This window comes from Podarcis tiliguerta, assembly GCF_965153285.1.
Source record: "Podarcis tiliguerta genome assembly, chromosome: 5".
NCBI lineage: Eukaryota > Metazoa > Chordata > Lepidosauria > Squamata > Lacertidae > Podarcis > Podarcis tiliguerta.
This window is the reverse complement of record NC_139538.1, coordinates 5,196,480-5,220,004: the sequence shown is the minus strand read 5'-3', so window position 1 is coordinate 5,220,004 and position 23,525 is coordinate 5,196,480. Positions and strand designations below refer to the sequence as shown.

The 23,525-nt window shown below is 49.5% G+C and overlaps 1 protein-coding gene across 4 annotated transcripts in view; it reads right to left on the bottom strand.

Moving 5' to 3' along the window:
• Positions 1-21,386, bottom strand: part of PRSS56 (serine protease 56) — a 29,930-nt gene extending 8,544 nt beyond the window's left edge. For all 4 annotated transcript variants that reach the window (XR_014511723.1, XM_083442071.1, XM_083442072.1 and 1 more), the window contains exons 1-11: positions 20,398-21,386; positions 16,203-16,364; positions 15,046-15,246; positions 13,227-13,280; positions 11,776-11,965; positions 9,242-9,350; positions 8,333-8,492; positions 7,047-7,189; positions 5,916-6,075; positions 4,647-4,835; positions 992-1,153 (exon numbers count right to left, since the gene is read on the bottom strand). Coding sequence is in view for 3 of the 4 variants with exons in the window: in XM_083442071.1 (XP_083298197.1) it covers positions 992-1,153; positions 4,647-4,835; positions 5,916-6,075; positions 7,047-7,189; positions 8,333-8,492; positions 9,242-9,350; positions 11,776-11,965; positions 13,227-13,280; positions 15,046-15,246; positions 16,203-16,364; positions 20,398-20,491 (1,624 nt within the window). In the remaining variant the exon portion in view is untranslated. The remainder of the gene's footprint in view (positions 1-991; positions 1,154-4,646; positions 4,836-5,915; positions 6,076-7,046; positions 7,190-8,332; positions 8,493-9,241; positions 9,351-11,775; positions 11,966-13,226; positions 13,281-15,045; positions 15,247-16,202; positions 16,365-20,397) is intronic.
• Between the last annotated feature and the right edge of the window lie 2,139 nt (positions 21,387-23,525).

Here is a 23,525-nt window from a genome sequence, read left to right as displayed (position 1 = left end):
CAATGGACATCGCAGCCTGGTTTCTGCAATTTAGCAAAACTTCTTTGACTGGGATTTTGTATAACCTGGAAGTTGGCAAGGAAATGAAATGGGAGAAACTGTGTGCCAGAACCCCAGTATTTCCTCAACAGTAGGGAGGCGGGTAGCACTGTGATCTAAACCACTGTGCCTCTTGGGCTTGCTGATCAGAAGGTCAGTAGTTCGAATCCCTGCAACGGAGTGAGCTCCTGTTGCTCAGTCCCAGCTCCTGCCAACCTAGCAGTTCGAAAGCACACCAGTGCAAGTAGATAAAATAGAGACCGTTGTGGCGGGAAGGTAAACAGTGTTTCCGTGCGCTCTGGTTTCCATTATGGTGCCAGAAGCGATTTAATCACGCTGGCCACATGACCTGCAAAGCTGTCTGTGGACAAACACCAGCTCCCTTGGCCTGAAAGTGAGATGAGCGCCGCAACCCCATAGTCAACTTTGACTGGACTTAACTGTACAGGGGTCCTTTACCTTTTTTAAAAAAGGTAAAGGTAAAGTTACCTTTTTTAAAAAAGGTAAAAGTAAAGGTAAAGGGAGCCCTGACCATTAGGTCCAGTCGTGGATGACACAGAAACGCTGTTTACCTTCCCACCGGAGCAGTACCTATTTATCTACTTGCACTTTGACATGCTTTCGAACTACTAGGTTGGCAGGAGCAGGGACCGAGCAACGGGAGCTCACCCCATTGCGAGGATTCGAACCGCCAACCTTCTGACCGGGAAGCCCTAGGTTCTGTAGTTTAACCCACAGCGCCACCCACGTCCCTATCTTTTTTTTTTACCTTTACATTATTTCCTCAACACTAGCCCTCCAGAGGTTTTGGACCACAGTTCCCATCAGCTTCAGCCAGCGCTGATAGTTTGTGTAGTCCAAACCTCTGGAGTGCAACAGACCAGTGAAACCCGAGCTACAAGTTCCCTTATATAAATTCTGTCTTGATCCCAAGACATGGGCCAAGGAGTACCTCTGGAATCCTGGCGCGCTCGAGGAGGGAAGAGATGGTGGTAAACTTGCTCCATGAATTGGGGGAGGGAGTGTGTGAAGAACGAGAAGTCAATCTGAGTGCGGAAAAACTCCTCCGCCCGACGCAGGAACTCCAACAAGGTCTGAGCGTACGAGCGCAGCTCTGGGGGAAACAAGTTAAGAGTGCTATAAGAGCAACACAAGAAGGAGAGTCCTGCAGCTGGGTCAGGTGAAAGGTTCATCTGGTCCCATATTCTATTCTCAAAAGCCCCAAAGCAAGACCTGAGTCCCACAACAACTCTCCCCACTTCTGATTCTCAGCAACCGGTATTCAAGAGGTACACTGTCTCCAACAGTGGAGGGAGAAATGTTTGTCATGGCTAGTTGCCATTGGGAGCCTTATCCTCAATTAATTTGCCTGTAAGACCCTAAGAGCAAGACTCCAATGAAAGCCTCCCATGCTGCCATCATGGGTCCCAATTGGTTCGCTGGGGATGTCAAACACAGAAAGGAAGATGGCCAGATACCCAAGGACGTGCTCTATGAGGAGCTGGGTTCCCAGGCTAGTTGGCAGACCAACTCTGCATTACAAAGATGCCTGCAAACAGGACACAAAGGCTGGCCACTTCAACCCCGCCATGTGGGAATCCCTTGCAGACAACCACAGTGCCTGGAGAGAGTCAGGGCGTGCATCCACAGCAGTGGCCAAAGGAGGAATGACTGCTGGGAAGAACGCACGGTGCACCCGCATCAGCACAACCAGACACCTCCATCTATTCCAGCTGCAAGAAAACTTGTCTCTCGCGTATCGTTCTCTACAGCCACAGCAGGCGCTGTAAGTCTCCAACAATTTGACCCACAAAGGAGCACTCCTGAGACAGGTGGATGCCAACAACCAACAACACAGAGGTTGAATAGCCATCTGTTAGGAATTCTTTAGCTGTGACTCCCACATTGCAGGGGGTTGGACTAGATGACCTTGGGGGTCCCTTCCAACTCTGCAATTCTGTGATCTGATGCTTCCCTCTCAGAGCTACTAGCTGCTTGACAGGCGTGTGATTTTCACTGAGACCACAACCAAGGTGGGGATTAAAAGTTCCTTCCAATGTGCTTCACTCAGGAAACTGGCCACTCACTGCTGTACCTACGTCTTTTAAAAATAGCCATAAAATGTGATAATCCATTTTTCATATCATCTATCATTTGCCCCTACGTGCCTGGAAGATGGGCTCGAGTTTTTCCATTACGCCCCTTTGGGGTATTCGCTTTCGTTTCTAAGAGACACTGAACAGATCACGCTTAATTCCTTACAGTCCAAAAAACTGTTATTTTACATGATTGAAAAGCTATTACTTTGAAAGAATCCGGTATGGAACTATTTTATTATCAGCTGCAAAATTTTAAAAAATAACCTGCAATTGGAAAAACTAATAACCTGTCCCTTATGTTTCTAAATGGGTTTTTTTTTTTGGGGGGGGAGCAGAATGGAATGTGGCATTCATGGTAAAATTAACATTATATAAAATCACAAGCAGGAAATCAAATAACTAATGAATTTCATACAGAATTGGTCAATTTTCATAATATGCCTGCATGATATAATGTCATATGTGCTGTACTCATTATTTCTTCATTTATAGTATACATGATTGGATATTACTGTGCTGAATTTGAGAGAGAGGGAGAATGGGAAGGACAAGGGCTCTGATGCTAGGAAGAATGTAAGGAGAGCACTGCCGGATCAGGCCAAAGGCCCATCTTGTCTAGCATCCTGGTCTCACAGTGGCCAACCATAGAATCATAGAATTCTCAAGTTGGAAGGGACCACAAGGGTCATCTAGTCCAACCCCCTACAGTGCAGGAATCTTTTGCCCAATGTGGGGCTTGAACCCATGACCCTGAGATTAAGAGCCCCATCCCCTACCAGCTGAGCTATCATGGGGCAGATGCTATCATTGCTACTAGTCACCAACAACCTAATCTCGCATGAATTTATCCAATCCTCTTTTAAAGCTGTCCAGGTTGTCTTACGACCAATCTTTGCAACACACTCAAGAAGCCTTTTCTGTGTCTGAAGAACAGGATAAAAGTGCTTTATACAAAATAAACAATTGCACATTAGCAGGAACTTCATAATGGACCTTTCAATCTCTCACTCAGTATGTCCCCGAGCTGAGAACCGGCTTTGTCAACAGGGCCCTGGGCTCCGTAAAAGACACTGGGATCAGATCTAAGCCTCTCCTCAAAACCAACAATGCTTTGGAGAAAAACAAGTGTTTATGTAGACCTGATTAAGCCAGGAATGCCACACAGAACAATCAGCCTCCAGCGCCCAGCCTGGGAAGGACAATGGCGCTGCAGAGATCCCTCAGCAAGACACCAAGAATCCAGTCTGGCTCACTTTGGGGGTGCTTTAAGCCTCAGCAAAACAAGGCATCGAAAGGAGCGCCAGAGTATATGGGAAAGAAACATAGCTTCCCAGGGACACACTTTTAGGCAAAGGAAGCATGATGTGCCGATCTCTCACGAGTGCTGCCTTGGGGGATAGAACGCTCAAAAGCAACCGCGTGAAATTCTCAAAGCATGAGGTGAAGTTCAGCTCACAGATATGACCTCGTGAAGAATATGCAAGTCATGTGTTAGGTCACAATTATAGAGGGAAGGAGTGGGATCCTCTGAACTCCCCAAAGGCTTGATGTCTGCTTTCCTCCATGGACGCTGCATGGGGGAAGGTAACCATCAAACCTCTGGGAAGTTTAGAGGATTCCAGCCTTTTCCATCATAATCACAAGTTTGTTTCTGAGCTCAGTTTAAAGTGCTGGCTCTGACTTTTAAAAGCCCTGAACAGTCTGGAAAAAAATTATCTTAAGAACTGCTTCCATCCATGTGAAACTACCCAACCTTTAAGATCATCTAATGAGGACAATGCCTGCTTCCTTCCAGAAGAACAAGCTGGGGATGGATGGACCGAGCCTTTTCTGTAGTGGCACCTGGGCCATGAAATCCCCTACTCAGAGGAGGCTCACTTCTCCCCATCACAGCTCATCAGGCAGCTGAGACCTTCCCCCTAGAAACACTCATTTATAGCTGCTTCCATTGAAAACAAGTTTCCAGCAGCTGCTGTTTTTATATTGATTGTGTTCCTACTGATAGACATTTTATTGTGTCATTTTAGCTTCTTTTAATCCATTTATAATTTTGGATTTGTGGTCTATGCTTCTCATTGGATTTGCCTCCTTGAGAATAACTTCACAGGGAGGTGAGACAGAAATGTTGAAGATGACTTTCCCTGCTGTGGACGGCTATCCCTGTGTTCATATGAGCAGACTCCAACCATATACTGGTTTGTGCAATAATGGGTAGCCTTCTCCCCACACCCCAATTATCCCACCTTGAAGAAAAGCCCACCCAAGTGGACTTATTTGCCCACATAAATGTTTACTAGACTCCCCAGGCACACCTGTATGGACCATTTGTCTCATTTCAGCAGAGTTCAGCAGAGAACTGTGGTTGTGTTTTTTTTAACGTCCCTGCCTGATTCCCTGGAGAGAATTGTGATCGCCACAGGTGAAAAGGCAAATGACTCTTTACAAGCTGCAATAGCCTGGGTTCTCATGCTAAACCTGCTCCCAGCCAGTCCTTGCCATGCCACTCACCGCATTGCTGCCTCTTGGCCTTGCACTTCTCATCTGCAGCATGGGCACAAGCCGCTGGACTAGCAGAGGGGGAGCAGGGCTGGGTGTAGAAGGCACACAGGTGTCCGAGCTCCACTCGCTGCCTATCGGGTGGCATCTGAGCCAATGCCAGCAGCTCGAAGCAGGTGGGCTCCCGGCTGGAGGGCGACTCTGTGCAGAGGATTAGCAAAGGGGAATTGTTGTCAGCACTGCCCATGTGCTCCGGCAGGGAGAGAGGGAGGGGCCCGACCAAGGGTCAGAATGAACATGGATTTCCCAGCAGGGCTGACCTGAAAGTCCTCCAGCAGGGGTCGGCAGCGCAGCTCATGCCAGGTGTCACGGAATTCCAACTCCCATCAGCTCCAGCCAGTGGGGCCAAAGGTCAGGGGATGATGGAAGTTGCAGTCCAACAACATATGGAGAGCAACACATTGGATGTTCCTAGCTTGTGAAGCACAAAGAGGTGCCAGAGCAAACACTGCACCCACCCTCAGTTTTGGATTTATTCATTTGCTTGTTTCGTTTAGAGCACATGTACTCCACTCCTCAGCCAAAAAGGCTCCCAGAACAGCTTAAATACCATCAAAACAAGACAGTCCCTACCTGCAGGCTTACAATTTAAGGAAACACAACACACAAGGGGAAATGTATAGGGAGGGAAGAGGAAAAATCAAAACCCAGACACCAATTTGTAAATAGTCGTTCCTATGTTGGCAGGCTGGCACAGTTCAGTGACAGAAGGTGCCTGAAGTGAAATTCACCAACGCCAGACCAATCATGAGGCCCGCTGAGTGCCTTGCTTCTCGCAACTGTGTTTTGGAGGTACGGTTCAGAGATGTGGCTAATTTGGGCTACAGCAACCCTCCCCTGTCTTGACTTGACATCTTTCTGCAGGGCCTGCAAGACAGAACTGTTCCACCAGGCGTATTCCACCAGGCCTTTGGCCAAGGCACATCCTGACCCCCTCCTTTGGCAGTCCTCACAGAACTCTAGCCAATGGTTGCCATTAACCTGATTTGAACTGATTTTATAATGAAATGATTTTAGAATGTTGTATCATTTTACTGTTGTTAGCTGCTCTGAGCCCGGCTTCGGCTGGGGAGGGCGGAATATAAATAATTTTTTATTATTATTTATTACCTCTATCACAGCCCCTGAACCGCAAAGATGTGACTGGCCCCAGTCAACCTCCCATTTGTTCTGCCCCCCGTTGGAGAAGTTGGGAGCGACAACGCCAACATTAACACTCACTCTCCATCTGCTGGTGCACCCAGTCTGTGAAGGCAGCGACGCGGGTGTACACCCCAGGCTTCCCACGCTCACCACAGCCGTCGCCCCAGGAGGTGATCCCGTATAGCACATGCCGCTCTGACAAAGGGTCCCAGCAAGTGAGTGGTCCCCCAGAGTCACCCTGGAAGGAGAAACAGCTGTGGGTCCAAAACAGGGAAATGTGCAAGTCAAGGAATCCTGGCCCCCTGCCCTTGCTGGAAAAGACCATTCAGGGCCATTCAGCACAGAACTCTATAGCCTACAGTGGCCAGCTGGACTGGCAGGTCTGGTGCCGTGACGACCACACACCTCAGCAGCATCCTGTACTCACAGTGGCCAACCAGATGCCTGTGGCACACAAGCAGGATTCGAGCACAAGAGCAACTCTCCCCCTCCCGTGGTTTTGGAGGCAGGGATGCTTCTCAGTTGCAACTGCTGGAGACTGCAGGAGGGGAGATCGTTTTAGTGCCTGAATCCTACTTGCGGGCTTCCCACAGGCATCTGGTTGGCCACTCTGAGAACAAGATCTTGGACTAAATGCAACAGGAAGGCTCTTTGGATGTTCTTATGGGAAACAGGGAGGGAGGGCTCTTGCCTGTGGGCTTCCTGGAGAAATCTGATTGGCCACTGTGAGAACAGGAGGCAGCGGGGTCTTCTTATGCTAGTTATGCGGGCACCATGGCACACCTGCCAGTCCAGCTGGACGCTGTAGGATATGGCATTTTCTCTCCCCTCTAGGACTCTGGCCGCTTCCTGCCACTATTGCCAGCTGCTGCTCCTCTGCCTCAGCACTGCTGCCAGATAGAGCCTGTCAGCTGAGCATGGAGTCAGGGGCAGCTTCTCCCCATCGCTCTCTCCTCACCACTGCTGTTATTTCCTTGCTTTCCCGCTCTGGCCCTGAGTGAGAGGCAGGTGAACAAGCAGGGTGCAACTGTGAAGAGCAGCAGGACTATGGAGGTCCTTAGTGGAATCATGGGCTCTCAGCAGATGCCCGTCCCTGCCAAGCCCTGATGCCAAATTCTGTGCCAGCGGTGTGCTGGAAATGCCAGAAGGCGACACCCCTGGCACTGCTCCACTGTCCCTCACCGCCCCCTCCTCCTGGAGCCCCCTTACCTGACAGGAGTCAACGCCCCCGGAGAGGAACCCAGCGCAGAACATGGCGCTGGTGAAGAGCTGGCGCCCCAGCGCACCACGGCAGACGTCTTGAGCTAGGATGGGAACCTGGGCTTCCATGACTACATCAGCTCCTGGACCATCTATGGGTCAAGAATATGACGTTATGGAGGGGGTCCCAATTCCCACCACCACCTCCCCACAAAACTGCCCACCTTGACATGGTGATGGAAGCCCTTCCCATTTGGCAGCTGGGTGAAGCCACAAGGAAGAGGCCAACCCTGCCAGTGGCCCCGGGCGTTCCTTTTTTTCTAGGGCCCAGCTCCAGGTTTGGTGGAGTTCTCATGAAAATTCCTTTGCATTTTAGTTCTAATTTATAGAATCGTAGAGCTGGAAGGGACCAAGAGGGTAATCAACGCAGGACTCTTTTGCTCAATGTTGGGCTTGAAGCCATGACCTTGAGATTAAGAGTCTCCTGCTCTAACCAACTGATATATCCCCAAATACATATTTTTGTGCGCAAATTTTTGCAACATAAGATTCTCAACTATTAACACATTTCTGCAATGTGTTTCCACCAATATACGCATTCACAGGCACACTTTAGCCTAGTAAAGTGCATTTTTGTATATGACTGTAAATCGCAAAATTCAGAGAAATGCAAATTTCAAAGGGTGGCTGTGTTTCGGTTGGCGTACTGCTTTGGAAAGGGCAAATTCAGTCAGTTTGTTCCTTCAGTTATATGGGCGCTGGGACCATCTAACACCAGTCCTAAAGGATCTTCATTGGCTCCCAGTGTGTTTCTGAGCACAATTCAAAGTGTTGGTGCTGAACTTTAAAGCCCTAAATGGCCTCGGTCCAGTATACCTGAAGGAGTATCTCCACCCCCATCACTCAGCCCAGACACTGAGGTCCTCTTCTGAGGGTCTTTTGCTAGTTCCCTCACTGCGAGAAGTGGAGTTACAGAGAACCAGGCAGAGGGCCTTCTCAGTAGTGGCAACTTCCCTATGGAATGCCCTCCCTTCAGATGTCAAGGAGATAAAGAACTACATAACTTTTAGAAGACATATGAAGGCAGCCCTGTATCGGGAAGTTTTGATGTTTTATTATGTTTCGATATATGCTGCAAGCGGCCCAGAGTGGCTGCGGAAACCCAGGCAGATGGGTGGGGTATGAATAATGAAATAATAATAATAATAATGTTTAGATGTGAACTAAACCAAATTTCTCCCCCAACCCTGGCCCCCGCTCCCCACATGCTCCTGCGTTGCGCTTCCTCACACTACCTTCATAGAGCGATCCCCAGCCAATGATATAGCAGGGCATCCCTGTGGCCAGTTCCATGGGTTGCTCAGGAAGGCACACTGGAGTCACCCAGGCCGACGGGGTCACGGGGTTGCTCAGTTCCAACAGAGCCACATCATTGTGGAAGGTCTTGGGGTTGAACTGCAGGCAGAGAAAAGAGAAGTTGAGAGTGGAGGAAAGGAGAAAGGCCCTAAGAATGGGATCACTGTGATGTAAAGATAAAGAAGGTACATTTTACCATATGTGGTGGGAGTGCAAGAAAGTAAAGTTATTGGGAAATGATATATAATGAATTGAAAAAAATGTTTAAATATACCTTTGTTAAGAAACCAGAAGCACTCTTACTTGGTATCGTAGGGAATGAGATAAATAAGAAAGATAGGAAATTATTCTTATATGCAGTGACAGCAGCGAGAATATTGATGGTTCAGAAATGGAAGCAAGAAGAGTTACCAACATTGGAAGAATGGAGAATGAAGATGATGGACTTTGCAGAACTTGATAGACTGACAGGAAGAATTCGAAATCGACGAGATCAGAGATTTACTGAAGAATGGGAAAAGTTCTCAGAATATATGCATAATTTAAGTGGAAAACAAATAACGCTTGTAACATTTAATGAAGCTTTGTAAAAAAGAAAGGTTAGAATTTGAGTGAAACAAGATTTAATTTATAAACAATTAGGTGAGATCTCAGAAATGTGTAGGAAATTCAGAAGGGAAGGAGTACCAGCCAAGTTGAGGGAAGTAAAAAAAAAGAGAATGGATATAAAAAACTGTATGAATTGTATGAATTTGTTTTATTTGTAAACTGAATAAAAATTATATTGAAAAAAAAAAGGAATGGGATCACTGTGGGTGGGTGGAGCAGGAGGTGGCGACCCAGCTCACCTTGGGATGGGAAAGGATGCGGCTGACCGGAACAACCCGCTCCCCTTCATCCGGCTTTGTCAGGTCGTAATCGCCCAGGACCACTGACCAGGCCAGTTCGTTTCTGCTTCTGCAGGTAGAAAGACAGGAAGGTACGTAAGAACAGTAGCCTACTCAGTCCAGCATCCTGTTCTCACAGTGGTCAAACAGATGCCTATGTGAAGCCCACAAGCAGGATTCCAGCACATGAGCCCTCTCCCCACCTGCACCAGAAACTCGCGTTTAGAACCATTACTGTCTCCGACTGTGGAGGGAAAACGTAGCCATCAGGTTTGGTAGTCACTGACAGCCTTATCCTCCATGAATTTGTCCGATTCTCTTTTCATAGAATCATAGAGTTGGAAGAGACCACAAGGGCCATCGAGTCCAACCCCCTGCCAAGCAGGAAACAACAACCCACCCAAGCCATGCAATTTACTCAAGTGCTCATAGGAAGAAAACAAAGTGTTGCATCTATAATTATTTGCTCCGGCTAACAGATACCAATCAGCTGTTGGATTTGGCGACTGGCTTGAACAGTTTGGGCAGCATTATATCTGATCTAGGAATTATGGAGCTGGGAAGGACTTTGGACCACATTCTCCTATTCAAATTTCCTTGTGTGATCTGGTCCTTGGAGGAGGAACTTCCTCAAGTCTCCCCACATTCTGGTTGGCAGCTTGCCAGGAGTAGCAGAGCCTTTTTGGTCACAGCACCAAGATAAGCCACCTTGACCTGTTAGCTCTTTGGCTTCTACAGAGCAGTCAAGGCTCTTGTAGTTTCAAATTATTATCATAAGGGGAAACAGTATAACAACAACACAGTGTAGAGTGCTTCTGTTCAGGGTGCCAGCCATGCCCCCCCCTTCTCCCCTGGTTTTTGGTTGCTGCCCCACCACACAAAAGCAAACAGCGAGTCTTCCATGCCCACTAAATGTGCTCAATGGATGTCGGACAGATCCAATTTTCACTTTAACTGGAGCCAACTGGTTTTCCCGACGCCAGGGGGCAGCAAAGACTGGGAGAAGCTGGACTTTGCTCAATAAGAACATTAAAAGAACCCTGCTGGATGAGGTCAATGTCCTGTCTAGCCCAGCATCCTGTTCTCATGGCGGCCAACCAGATGACTATTGGAGGCGTGCAAGCAGGATCTCAGTAGAACAGCCCTCTCCCCCATGTGATACATAGCAACTGCAATTCAGAGGTTAGACAATGCAGGACTACAGCTACCAGTGGAACGATTGGCAAGGAATGATTGGAATGCAACAGCATCTGAAGAGCCACAGGCTCACCATCCTTGGTTTAAGTCAGGGGTGGGTAACCCTTTCCGGACAGAGGGCCACATTCCCTTCTGGACAACCTTACAGGGGCCATGGTGGGCGGGGACAGAGACGAATGTGGGTGGAGCAATTCATGCAAATTTTCCCTTTTGATCCTAAACCTCCACTGCCATGTGGGATATCTTTGGGAGAAAAAAGGGCTGAGGAGTAAATCCTACACAAATCCGGAGTAGAGACCCTGTTGGGTGGGCACCTTGTACGCTTCCTTCCAGCAACTCCTGCAGTGAAACTGGTGCCAAAGGTATTGCTCTGCTTTCCTCTGGATCTTATCAGCAAGGCTGGGAGGGGGGGGGGGTCTTGTCGTCTGGGCAGCCCAAGACCTTCCTACACATTGCCCAGGCTTGCACACACTTTGGTGCTGCTAATGCAGCAGTTTTAACTCCACCCCTGGATGCACACGCCATTGTTTCTTGAGATAGGCTAGTTTCTACATATGCTCACACACTCCTCTCTAATCTCCATTCAAGCAATCAAGAGGCATTACCTGCCAGGCCAATGCCCTCAATGATAGCATGAAGTCTGGCTGGTGAGGGTGTGGCCTTGGGAGAGCCCTGAGGGTCAGAAATAGAGGCCTGGTGGAATGGAGAATGAAAATGATGGACTTTGCAGAACTTGATAGACTGACAGGAAGGATTCGAAATCGACAAGATCAGAGATTCACAGAAGATTGGGAAAAGTTTACAGAGTATATGCATAATTTAAGTGAAAAACAAATAACGCTTGTAAGTTTCAATGAAGCTCTGTAAAAAGAAATGTTAGAATATGAGTGAAACAAGATTTAAGTTACAAAAATAATAGCTGGACGGTTTTAGAAATGTGTAAGAAATTAAGAAGGGAAGGAGTATCAGTCAGGTTGAGGGAAGTCAAAAAACGAGAATGGATGTAAAAAAAAGATGTATGAATTGTATTAATTCTTTATTGGAAAACTGAATAAAAATTATATATATATATATATATATATATATATATATATATATATATATAAAATAGAGACCTGGTGGGGCACATTTGGCCCCAGGACCTGAGATTCCTCGCACTGGTTCCAATGGCACAGCAATCATCTTTAAAAAACCGCAAACTGTTTTATGAATTTCACTGAGTAGCAGTACGTTTTTGAAATGAAGACATGCATGTGTGAATGCAAGACCTGGAGCCTGTTCCCAGAGCGCAGCCTTACCCTGTGAAGCAGTGGGCTGCCGTGAGGACCCAGGCATCCCCCACTAGCACCCCACCGCACATCAGCTCCCCGTTGAGCCGGACAGACACCAGCCAAGGCCACGCGCCAGGCCAGGCTTTGCTGCCTCCCACGATCTTTGCCTTCGCCATCGTTGCGTTGGGAGCTGGCACCCCGCGGTGCCCGCACAGCCCTGGCAATTGAAACAAAAAGAAGAAGTTGGGGGACATTGTGGGGCGGCTGTCAAGACTCATGGTCATAGTCCAATAGCTGGTCCTGGAAGATTCACAACCAAGTCTCCGTTCTGCCATGATGAACTCATTTGGGGGCAAACTGCCATCTCTCCACAGCCCCAACTCTGAAATGGGAATAGTAAGCCAGGTTCTAAGGTTTCACAGAAGCACTGAAAAAGTTCAGAATGGGTAACTGGGCACCAATTCTGGCTACCTAGTAATCTCTACTTTCAAATTAATTTTGTTTTTTTTTTATAAAAAAAAAAAGCTAATAGATATTATGGGACCTGGAACTGTGCATCTGACGAAAATGTCAGAAGCCATTGCACTGGAGATAAGATTTTTGAAATAGTGCCCTACATGGCTCTCCCTGCATACTCACGATCTAGAAAATGCTAAATAAACTGGGGAACACAGCATCAATTGCATGCTACAAAATTGCACAACTCCATTTGCATTGTGCAATGCACACCAATTGCATTTTTCTGCTTTGCTTTCCCCTAGCATAATGTATTTCTGTATGCTACATGCAGAAACATATGCATTTTTATGCACACTTTACCCTGGCATGTGCATTTTTGCACACATTGCCTGCCTGTAGATATCGGACTGCCAAATCTGAAGAAGGGTGAATTTTGAAGGAGGACTGCGTATCAGTTCATGTACTGTTTAGGAAAGTGTGGATTTGGCACGTTCACCTTTGAACGCGAAGTGGATGAAATCCCCCTGCCAAATCAACAACCCTAAAAGTATGACTTGGTTGGATCCCACCCCTGACTGCCAGGACCCAGACAGTGGAAACCTCTCCTTTCCCCAAAAACCTATGGGCAGCAATAGCACAGAGCACAGCAGTGGCTGCTTTGGGAGGGGGAGGCAGTGGTCTGTGTGCTCATGTAGCTGTCAAGCTTCATCCCAATTAACAAGGCGAGTGTTTTGTCCCCGGAGAGCAGTGCTCGGCCCAGTGGCCCTGTCAGCGCCCAACGCTGACCTTTCCCCTTGCAGGAAGCACTGGAAAACAGATGCTGGTGCCTGGGGCCCCCGGAGCCCTGTGGCGCTGAGGCTGTCAAAGGGAATTGAGAAACAGTGATGCACGCGAAGGAGCATCCGCCTGGGGGAGGATTAGCTGGGCCAGAGCCTCCAGGGGTGACTTTCGAGCCCTGCTCCACCCCACTTCTGTGAATGTGGAGTTTTCTGTGACTGCGCCACTGGTGGCGTCCTCACCTGGTTCGGACTGGTCTGCCACTGTGTTCAAATAGTCCATGTCGCTTTCCAGCCCTGCAAGGGGGGACGAGGGAGAGGGGATTAGATGGGCCATCATAACAATATATTGTATTATGTTGGGCGGCTTCCAGCGTAATATAAAAATACAGCGAAACATCAGACATTAAAAACTTCCTAACACAGGGCTGCCTTCGGATGTCTATATAATAAATAATAATAATAATAACAACAAACAACAACAACAACAACAACAACAACAACAACAATAATAATAATAATTTATTTTTACCCCGCCCATCTGGCTGGGTTTCCCTAGCCACTCTGGGCCGCTTACAGCATATATCAAAACATAATAAAACATCAAACATTCAAAACTTCCCGCTACAGGGCTGCCTTCAGGTGTTTTCTAAATGTCAGGTAGTTGTTTATCTCTTTGACATCTGATGGGAGGGCGTTCCACAGGGCGGGTGCCATTACCAAGAAGGCCCTCTGCCTGGTTCCCTGTAGCTTTGCTTCTCACAGGGAGGGAACCGCCAGAAGGCCCTCGGCAATGGACCTCAGCGTCCAGGCAGAATGATGGGGGTGGAGACGCTCCTTCAGGTATACTGGACCGAGGCCGTTTAGGGCTTTAAAGGTCAACACCAACACTTTGAATTGTGCTCAGAAACGTACTGGGAGCCAATGTAGGTCTTTCAAGATCAGTGTTATGTGGTCTTGGTGGCTGACCCCAGTCACCAGTGTAGCTGCTGCATTCTGGATTAGCTGTATAAGAACATAAGAAAAGGTTGCTGGAACAGGCCAATGGCCCATCTAAGTCCAGCATCCTGTTCTCGCCGTGGCCAACTGGATGCCTGTTACGGGATACCCAGAAGCAGAATACAAGCACAAGAGCAGCTTGCCCTTCTGTGGTTTCCAACAACTGGTGCTCAGAAGCATTGCTTCCTCCGACTGCAGAGGGAGAGGACAGTCATTATGGCAGTAGCCATCCATAACGCTCTCCTCCATGAATTGGCCTAATCCTCTTTTAATGTCGTCTGGTTTGGTGGCCATCGATCCATAGCAAGGATCTTGGCTCAGGGATGGCTGGGCAGGGAGGGGGCAAAGGACACATCATCGCAGAAGAAGATACAGATTGACGAACGAATCACATGCGCCAATTACACGTGCAGATGAAAGTTTCAAAACAATTCCTGCAACTTGGATAGAAATGCACCTGATCCAGTTGCAGTGGGACCAAGCAACCCACGTGTGGCTGCTTAGTCTGCTGCCGAGGTGTTTACTGCGGATGTCAAGGCCCCTATACTGTAGGTCTCCTTTAAACCAAACTCAGGCCATCAAGCAGAGGCCTGTTCTCTAACAGCCCTTCAAGTAGGGGGCTGGTTCTCTTGGAAGCCGGAGACTCAAATGACGATTAGGAAACCCGACTGGGAAACCAAAGGCTTCTCTTCTACCAGGGCTCTAAAGAGCGCAATAGGGTGTGCAGAGCACAACACTAGCCTTTCCCCAACCTGGTGCCCCCAAATGCTTGGGACTACAATTCCCATCAGTCCCAGCCGGCACGGATGGGAGTTGTAGTCAAAAACCTCTGGAAGGCATCCATTGCTGGCTGGGGCTGGTTGGGGTTGTGGTCCAAAGCATTGGGAGGGCAGGAGAGTGGGAGAGGTTGCACTGGGTGGTGGTCCCTGACTTATTATTGCCCATCCACCATCACCAGCCACAGTGCAGCCTCCATCACACAGCGCTAGGTGCAGAGCAAGGCCAGAGAAGCGCAAGGAGCACCCCCCTCCCTGCCTTGGCCTCCCACCGGCATGTCACTCACAGCATTCCTGCAGGCGGAGCTGGCAATGGCTGACCATGAGGCGTATACAGCTGTCGGGGGACATTTCCTGGCCTGAGCAGAGGCGTCGGTATGGAGCACATGCTTTGCTGAGGGCCCAGTTCTGGGCAGGCTGCTCTGGGATGGCCTGGGCTTGCAGGACGGCTTCACAGCTAGGCAGGGAGCCCAGGGGCAACTCCGAGGCTGCGGAGAGAGGAAGACCTAGAAGCCCACTCCCAGGTCACCCCAAGGTCCTTTGGATGCTCTGAGCGAGCCAAAATCTCCTCTCCCACCCCTCCCCAACACACGCGTCTTATTGGATGTCGAACAGCATCAACCAATGATCAAAGGTGGCTTGGGGGGCTTGCTTTTTCATTTGAAATATCTGCCGCTTCTCTATTTCTTTATTTGTTTGTTTGTTTGTTTGTTGCATTCATGCATTCACCTTTTTCTTCCAAGGGTATCAAAGTGGCATGTAAATGGTCCTCCTCCCCCTCCCCCTTTCACCCTCACAATAACCCTGTAAAGTAGTTTAGGCTGGGGGATGGTGACTGACTCCAAGATCAGTGAGCTTCATGGCTGTGTGGGAATTTGAACCCTGGTCTCCCAGGTAATATTCCAATGCTCTAACCACTATGCAACACTTGCTTTTCAGGAGCAGGGAACCTTTTTCCATATGAGGGCCGCATTCCCGCTCTGGGCAGCCTAAGGAGAGGGCATGGCTTAGGGAGCATTCTGAGGGCCAGATGCAGAGTCCTGGAGAGTCACGTTGGCCCCCGAGGCCTGAGTTTCCCTATCCCTCCATTGCTTCCTCCCCTTTCTGGTGCTCATGCCCCTCCACAGATGTTGGAAACAAAAGGGTCAGGATGCACCGAGAGATCTCAGGCTGATTTTCAGTAGATGGGGCTACGGCCTGCCTAGCCCAGCAGCCGAGTTAGGTGGCTGAAATTAAGGAAGCTGGCCAAGGCAGGCGCGGACTTTTGTGCAACAGGGCTGTGAGCTCAGTGCATGCTCAGAGGCACCCTGGTTTTCCTCCTCCTATTCTGCCTATAATTCTTTTGCACCCAGCTCTGTGGTTCATAGATATTGGGGTTCTAGTAAAAGTCCCGTGGGGACCCAGCAATGCCCCCCCAAGAGGCTGGAACAGGGGAAACACTTACGGACACATTCCCTGGTCCGATTGCCACAGTTCCCAAAGAGGCAGAGCACACACTCCTCACATTCCTGCAGGCGTCGCGAATGCTCCAACAGCGCCCCTTCCAGGGACAGCAAGGCACTCTTCATGGCGGCTTCCAGCACCAGCGTCCCACGGTTGGAGAGAGCTGCAAAGGGGCAAGACACAGAGAAGCTAATGTTGAGAAGGGGAAAGGGGGCGTTTTTTGGCGAGGGGGAGGGATCAGTAAGTGGGTGCTTACTCCTTCCCCTGCCAGCCGCTTCTCCCCTGCAAATGCCCACCACAGCCATTTCAGGGACTGGGAGGTAGCCCGCTGCAAAGAAAAAACGTCTTACGTTTTATAGAAGAGAAGGAGTAAGTGTGGGAAGGATGAATCTCCCCTGCTCCAGCCTGCTCACCACCCACTGCAAATGCACCCTCTCACTCACAGGAACGGGCAGGGTCTTGTTTAGGGAACACAACCTTTTTTGTGGCAGGGTTGCCAACTTCTCTGCCAGCCTTTGCAGCTGTGTCTTTACAAGTACGTTGGTGAGCAGGGATGAGGGGAGGGGATGAGAAGGGGGCACCTGGCGGGGCGTGGAGGAGACCCACACTTTTACCACCTGCGAACATCAAGCTGCAGCTTAAAGGCACGGCCGCAGAGTCGGTGGGGAAACCGGCAGGCCTACTTTGCGGAACTGGTAAGACTGGAATTCAAAAAAGTACTCCGAGTCTTTCCAGATCGTGGAGGGTCCAAACGGAAAGAAGGACATGCAGGTGTCATGAACCAGCACAAGAGAAACAGGTTGGGGCCTGCTGTCTCTGCCTCCACACTTTCTGCATAACTTCTGAAAAAGCTGGTGAAAATACAATAGTCCACACAGTAGTCTCTATCTGTGTAATTGAGATCTCTGTTTTACTAACCTGTCCACATGCAAGCTATTTCAGAAACTGGAAAGCAGGGGAGCAAATCAGGCACAATCCCACTCCCCACTCTACACAGGCTCATGTGTGTACTCCTTTTGTCACCATTAAAAACACTCTGGCTGTTATCATTGAGAACATAGGAAGAACCTTGCTGGCCCACCTAGGCCAGCATCCTGTTCTCAAAGTGGCCAGCCAGATGCCTGTGGGAATCCCTCAAGCAGGATTCGAGCGCAAGAGCAACTCTCCCCTCCTGAGGTTTCCAGCAACTGGGATTCAGAAGCGTTGTTCCCTCTGATTGTGGAGGCAGATCACAGCCGTCATCATGGCTCTATGAACTTGTCTAACCCTCTTCTGAAGCCGTATATGTTGGTGGCCATGTGCTAAACTGTAAATATTTTAATTATGTAATGGGATTTATATACTGCTTAATCATCCCTAAGTGGTTTATATAAAATATAAAATGTTTTGTTAAAAAAAAATACTGGGTGTTCAAAATAAGTTATTTAGAATGTATCAAAACGTAAGCAAAATCAGCCGTTATTAGAATATATGTATGCATAATCAAATGAAATGACGTGTCTGGGAAAGCTTCCCTAAACACCAAAAGTCTTTAGCAGGCACTAAAAACACCACCATGAAGGTGCCTGCCTAATATCAATGGGCAGGGAGTTCCACTGTGAAGGACCGATTCCTTGCAAGTGCAAAACAAACATTGATGTGGCACTGGCAAAAGTATATATGGATGTTGCATAGGAGTAAGAATTGTCAACGGTTTAAAAAAACAGAGCAAACTGGCCCTGGCAATACCTTGGAGCGAAAACGACAGGCGTTGGGAAAGTGGCAGTTAGGGAAGTCAGTTGTTGGATGGGCATACCAGTGGCTCCAGCCAACTTCCCCGTTTGGCCTGGCCGCATTCAATTTTTCTTATTCCCCACCCCGCCCCCAAGTTGGCTTGATCTCTGTTACAAAGGCGAAGGATTTCCCAGAAGTGTTTGGCTGAGGGCATCTGGTATCAAATAATCCCAGCGCCCTCTGCCAAACTGTGTCTGCATTCACTTTGCAGTGACGATCGAGGAACCGAGAGGGAGGCGCATGCTGGCATACATACATGGAACAGGTGAAGATGGAGAAAGTCAAACTAGAACTAAAGGCACCAGGTGGCTGGGCCATAGTTCATGGGGGGGGGGGCAGATTGAGCACCTGCTCTCCATGCAGAAGGTCCCAGGTTCAATCCCTAGCAGCTGGGGGGAAACGTCCAGTATGAAACCAGGGAGACCCGCTGCCAGTCAGTGCATGAAATACTGAGCTAAATGGGTCATTGGTCTGACTCAGGAGAAGGCAGCTTCCCATGTTCTAGAAGTGTGTAGGCACATGGGTCTACCATGCATAGAAGAAGACTGAAAACATGGAGAGAGAAAGACGGGAGACATAGGAAGATGCCATATAAAGTCAGGACATTAGCGCAGCTCTGTACTGACTGGCAGCAGCTGTTTCAGGCAGATGCCTCTCTCCCAGCCCAACTGGAAATGCCAAGGACTGAGCAATGCCCTGCTGCTGATCTTTCTCCAACGGGAGAGAGGCCATGAGTGCAGACAGGATAGGAGCACATGAAGCCGCCCCATTCGGAGTCAGACCAATGGTTCATCTGGCACAACGCTGTCCCCACTGACTGGCTGCAATTCTCCAGGATTTTGGGCAAGGGCATTCCCCAGAATCGTACAGTTGGAAGGGACCCTGAGGGTCATCTAGTCCAACCCCCTGCAATGCAGGAATCTCAGCCAAAGCATCCCTGAGAGTTGGCCATCCAGCCTCTGCTTAAAAACACCCAAGGAAGGGGAATCCATCACTTTCCAAGAGAGTCTGTCCCAATGTAAACAGCTCTTACTGTCAGAAAGTCGTCCCCCCCCCCCGATGTTTAGTCAGAATCTCCTTTCTTGTAACTTGAAGCCATGGGTTCGAGTCCTACCTTGTGGAGCAGGAGAAAACAAGCTTGCTCCCTTCTCCATGTGAAACCCCTTAAGATGTTTGAATATTGCTGTCATATCTCCTCTCAGTCTCCTCTTTCCCAGGTTACCTGACAATGCTGGGACTAAACTCGGGACCTTCTGCATGCAAACAAGGCTACAGTATGCCAGAAGTGTCCGTTCTCCTGCTAGTCTGCTTTACAAGGTTGTCACCCTGATTATGGAAACAGCCAACGTGAAACACCCTATAGCAGTCTATGAAATACGGCCACAGCTCAGTGGTAGATCCACCTGTTTGGCATGCAGAAGGTCCCAGGTTAAAAGAACCTGGAAGAGGACGTTACCGGCCTTATTGCATCTCTGTATCGAGAATGAACAGCACCTGTTGATTTTTTACCTGCAGTAAAAGGTAAAGGTAAAGGGACCCCTGACCGTTAGGTCCAGTCGTGACCGATTCTGGGGTTGCGGCGCTCATCTTGCTTTATTGGCCGAGGGAGCCGGTGTACAGCTTCCGGGTCATGTGGCTGGCATGACTAAGAACCAAAGCAGTGCAAGGAAACACCGTTTACCTTCCCGCTGGAGCGGTACCTATTTATCTACTTGCACTTTGACGTGCTTTCGAACTGCTAGGTTGGCAGGAGCAGGGACCGAGCAACGGGAGCTCACCCTGTCGTGGGGATTCGAACCGCCGACCTTCTGATCGGCAAGTCCTAGGCTCTGTGGTTTAACCCACAGCGCCACCCGCGTCCCTTTAGCTTGCAGTACCGCTGTTAAAAAAAACCCCAGAGAAGTCATAGGGGATGTGGGGTAACAACAGTGTCCAGTTCAACGGCTAAGCAGCTGCTCTGCATGCAGAAGGCCCCAGGTTCAAATCTCTGAAACAACCAGTTAAAAGAGCCTGGAGTTGGAAAACGGGCTCTGCCTGAGCCGTATGGTGTCTACAGGAACAAGGGAAACAATCTGCCCTGCACTGAATCACATCACTGGCCCACCTGGCTCTGTGTTGCTTCCACTGACCGGCAGCAGCTCTCCAGGGTTTTTAGATGGGGGCGAGGTCACCCCCAAACCTATTTGGGGACTACAGCTGCAAAAGCTGCTACCCTTGAGCTTCAGCAAACCTGCTCCTGAAACCTCTGCCTCGCTAACCACTGCGCGACACTGCCTCCCCAAGCAGGGAGTGTAATAAAAACCAGGTGCTCATTGACCCATTAAAATAAAGCTACATATTGACATGGCTATATCGATCTATAGAAATAAAAAAACGATGACTAAATCCAGGTCGTCCCTCTCCCAGGCAGGCGCTGCTCTTACCTCGCAAGGCGCCGGGGGGCATCGGGCAGAGCTCCTTGCCCAGGGGGGCGGCCAGGACCCGATCCACCAGCAGCAGCAGCACCAGGGGACCCATCGCCTCCGGGGTGGCGTGGGGTGCGAAGGAGGGAAGAGGAAAAGGAGCCTCCCTTTCCCCTCGGGGCGAGCGGAGCGGCTGCCGCCGAGGCCGCCCTTGCGCGCCTATATGCGGTGCCCTCGGGGGTGGGGGGACCCGCACAGACGACGCTCATGTTTTTTTGTGGGGGGGGGAGCACACCGAAAGAATAAATGATAATAAATAAATAAACGCGAGAGAATTCATTCATTAGGGCCGGCAGCGGTGCCAGGCGAGGGTCCTGCCATTGGGGCGGTGAGAAGGGGAGGCGCACGAGGGCCAGCGCGGCGGCTTCATTAGGGGAGCCCGGCCGGGCCCTGGTTCAGCCCCGCTGCGCGCCGCCGAGGAGGAGGAGGAGGCGGCCGCGCTGAATAGGCCCTTTGTGAGCCCGGGCGGGGGCCGGCGGCCATCAAAAGGCTCCCCGCTTAATGATCAGAGGCGGCCCGCCTCGCTTGATCATGCTCGCGCTTTTGTCCTCGGCCGCCGAGCGCCGTGGCCTCGGCTGAGGGGAGAGGAGAGGCCGGGCCTCCCCTCGCTCGCTCCCTTCAGCAAAGGCGAGGCCTGGGAGGGGAGATAAGCGAAGCAAGGCCTTGTTCCCTCACACGAACACACACACGTGTCAAGTGCCTAGCGTGAACCTGCACACAGATACACGCGCAGGCCTCCCTGCGCTTTCCGCGCGCTTTCGCCGCCGCCTTTACGCGACGACGGGCGGCCGCCTCAAAGGCAAGGCCCGGGGCTGAGGCGCGAAGGCCGCTGGTGTGGTTCTGTGTTAGGGCACGTGCCTCTTATTTATTTATTGCGCTTATGTGCCGCCTTTAGCTACAAAGGAGCTCCAGGAGAGTCTTTTCATCCGTTTCACACGACAACCCTGTGAGGTCGGTTCGGCTAAGAGGCCGTGACTGGGCCAAAGGCAGGACTTGGGTCCTGTTGCTCTACGTGGCGCCCTGAGAGCTAGAGAGGGCCGACCTTGGGCGACCCTGAATGGATATCCTCACTTACGGATCTTCTCCAAAAAAGAAGAATTCGGGACCTGTAATTTCCCCCCTCAGGGTTATTGTTTATAGAACCCTCAACAAACTACGGTTCCTGGGATGCTTTGGGAGAAGCCATGCGCTTCAAATGCGCATTGGGTATTCTCTAAGTTTGTAATGTGGATCTGCTCTCGGAATAAAGCAACATGGCTTGATATGGAGGGCCGTTTCAAAGATTTTGGTATGTGCACGCGGAGCTCAAAAGGAGGCAATGATTCCCACTTTTCACGAGGTTGCTGCCATCATTATGTGTCAGGGCGGCAAGCTCAGAGTCAGGCCCATTTTGAGGTGAGAAGAAGTGTAAATGGTGCTTGGGCCAAACTTGTTTGCGGCTTTGTATCTTGGTGTATTGTTCAGATCCATACTATACATTCACAGATTTCACCCCCCCCCCCCGAAAAAAGAATCCTGGGAATTGTAGTTTTCCCCTCACAGGGGGTACCATTTCTATCACCCTTAACATCAACTACAGTTCCCCAGAGTCTCTGGGAGAAGTTATGCGCTTTGAACACACATTGAACATACTTCTAAGTGTACAGTGTGGATCTTCCCTTAGAATAAAGCCACATGGCTTGACCTGGAGTGCCATTTCATATATTTATATACATGCACATGGTTCTCAGAATGAAGCATTATGCTCCCCATTCCCATTTCTTTTCAGGATCTAAATCAACCTGCTTGCCCTCCAGGTGTTTCGGACTACAACTCCCGTCAGTTCCGCCTGGGGCAGATGGGAATTGCAGTCAAAAACACCTGGAGGGTACCAGGTTGGCAAAGGCTGAGCTAAAGCAAGCGCTTTTGGTTTGAGGATCCTGCTCTAATTTGAAGTGAAATCACCCTGCTTTTGATTCCTCCTCGTAAACATCTCTGAGCATCTTTCAGGGATTTTTGTTGCTTTGAAGCGTGCAGTTGGACACAAAATGTGCATTGGAAAACAATTTTGTTCAGTTGGAAAGATGATAATGCACAGTTGGAAGAATGGGAGGCAGGGAGAAACTAGACACGTTAGGCTTTTGTATTTATTAAGCGCTTTAATCTCAGGTGGCGTCAGGGACAGTATACATGTAAATTTTATTAGGATAGAATGTGCTCCGTTTCCATATGTAAACTGCCCAAACCATTTTAAAGCACCTTCTTTTGAGTCAGAACCTCCTCTACTTCCCCTTCCCCTTTGGGCAGGTAATGGTGCATCCTTGGTCCAGGTGCGATCCCGTGTGGCAACTCCAGGCCAGGTTGGGAGAGATCCCTGCCTGAAATGCTGGAGAACCTCAGCCAGTCTGTGTAGACAGTCCTGAGCTAGGTGGACCAAAGATCTGCCTCCGTATTCTATATTCTGTAATAGATAAGAGCTGCTCACTTGAAACCACCGCTGATACAGGGTGTGAACAAAGAGCAAAGCACACCTTGTGTCCCTTTGACCTTTTTTAGTGCGGGGTGTCCAATACGAAATTTGTGAAGCTGAAAGGCTAAGTGAACATTTTGGATGTGTATGTGTGTTGCACAGCTGTTGCTAACAACCTGCATCTTCCCCACGTTTCTCTTGCAGCATCTAGTAAAAGAAACAAGCATTGGGATGCCATAGGCTTCAGCATTTCCTTATCCTTCCTCTGTTGTATTGATCAGTGTATGCAGGACAAGGGGAAATACCAGTTGTGGTGAGGTTGCAAGATTGCTCATTTCTTTTATTAGGCATTAGCAAGATGACACATGAGGCCAAGACGTCAAAAAGCAACGGTCATGAGTTCCAGGTAAGTCACTCTTGTATCTCCATGGAATTCAGTGAGATTAACAGGTTAGTTCTAAGTGACGCCATCATCTCCAGTAATTCCAGCTAAGGTGCCAGCACAGTGGCTGCTGCGTTGTGGGATATCTTCAGGAGAAGAAAAGGCTGAGGAGTAAACCCTATACAAATCCAGAGTAGAGTCCCTAAGACAGTGAAATGGTGCCTTGTACACCTCCTTCTGGCAACTCCTGCAGCCGAG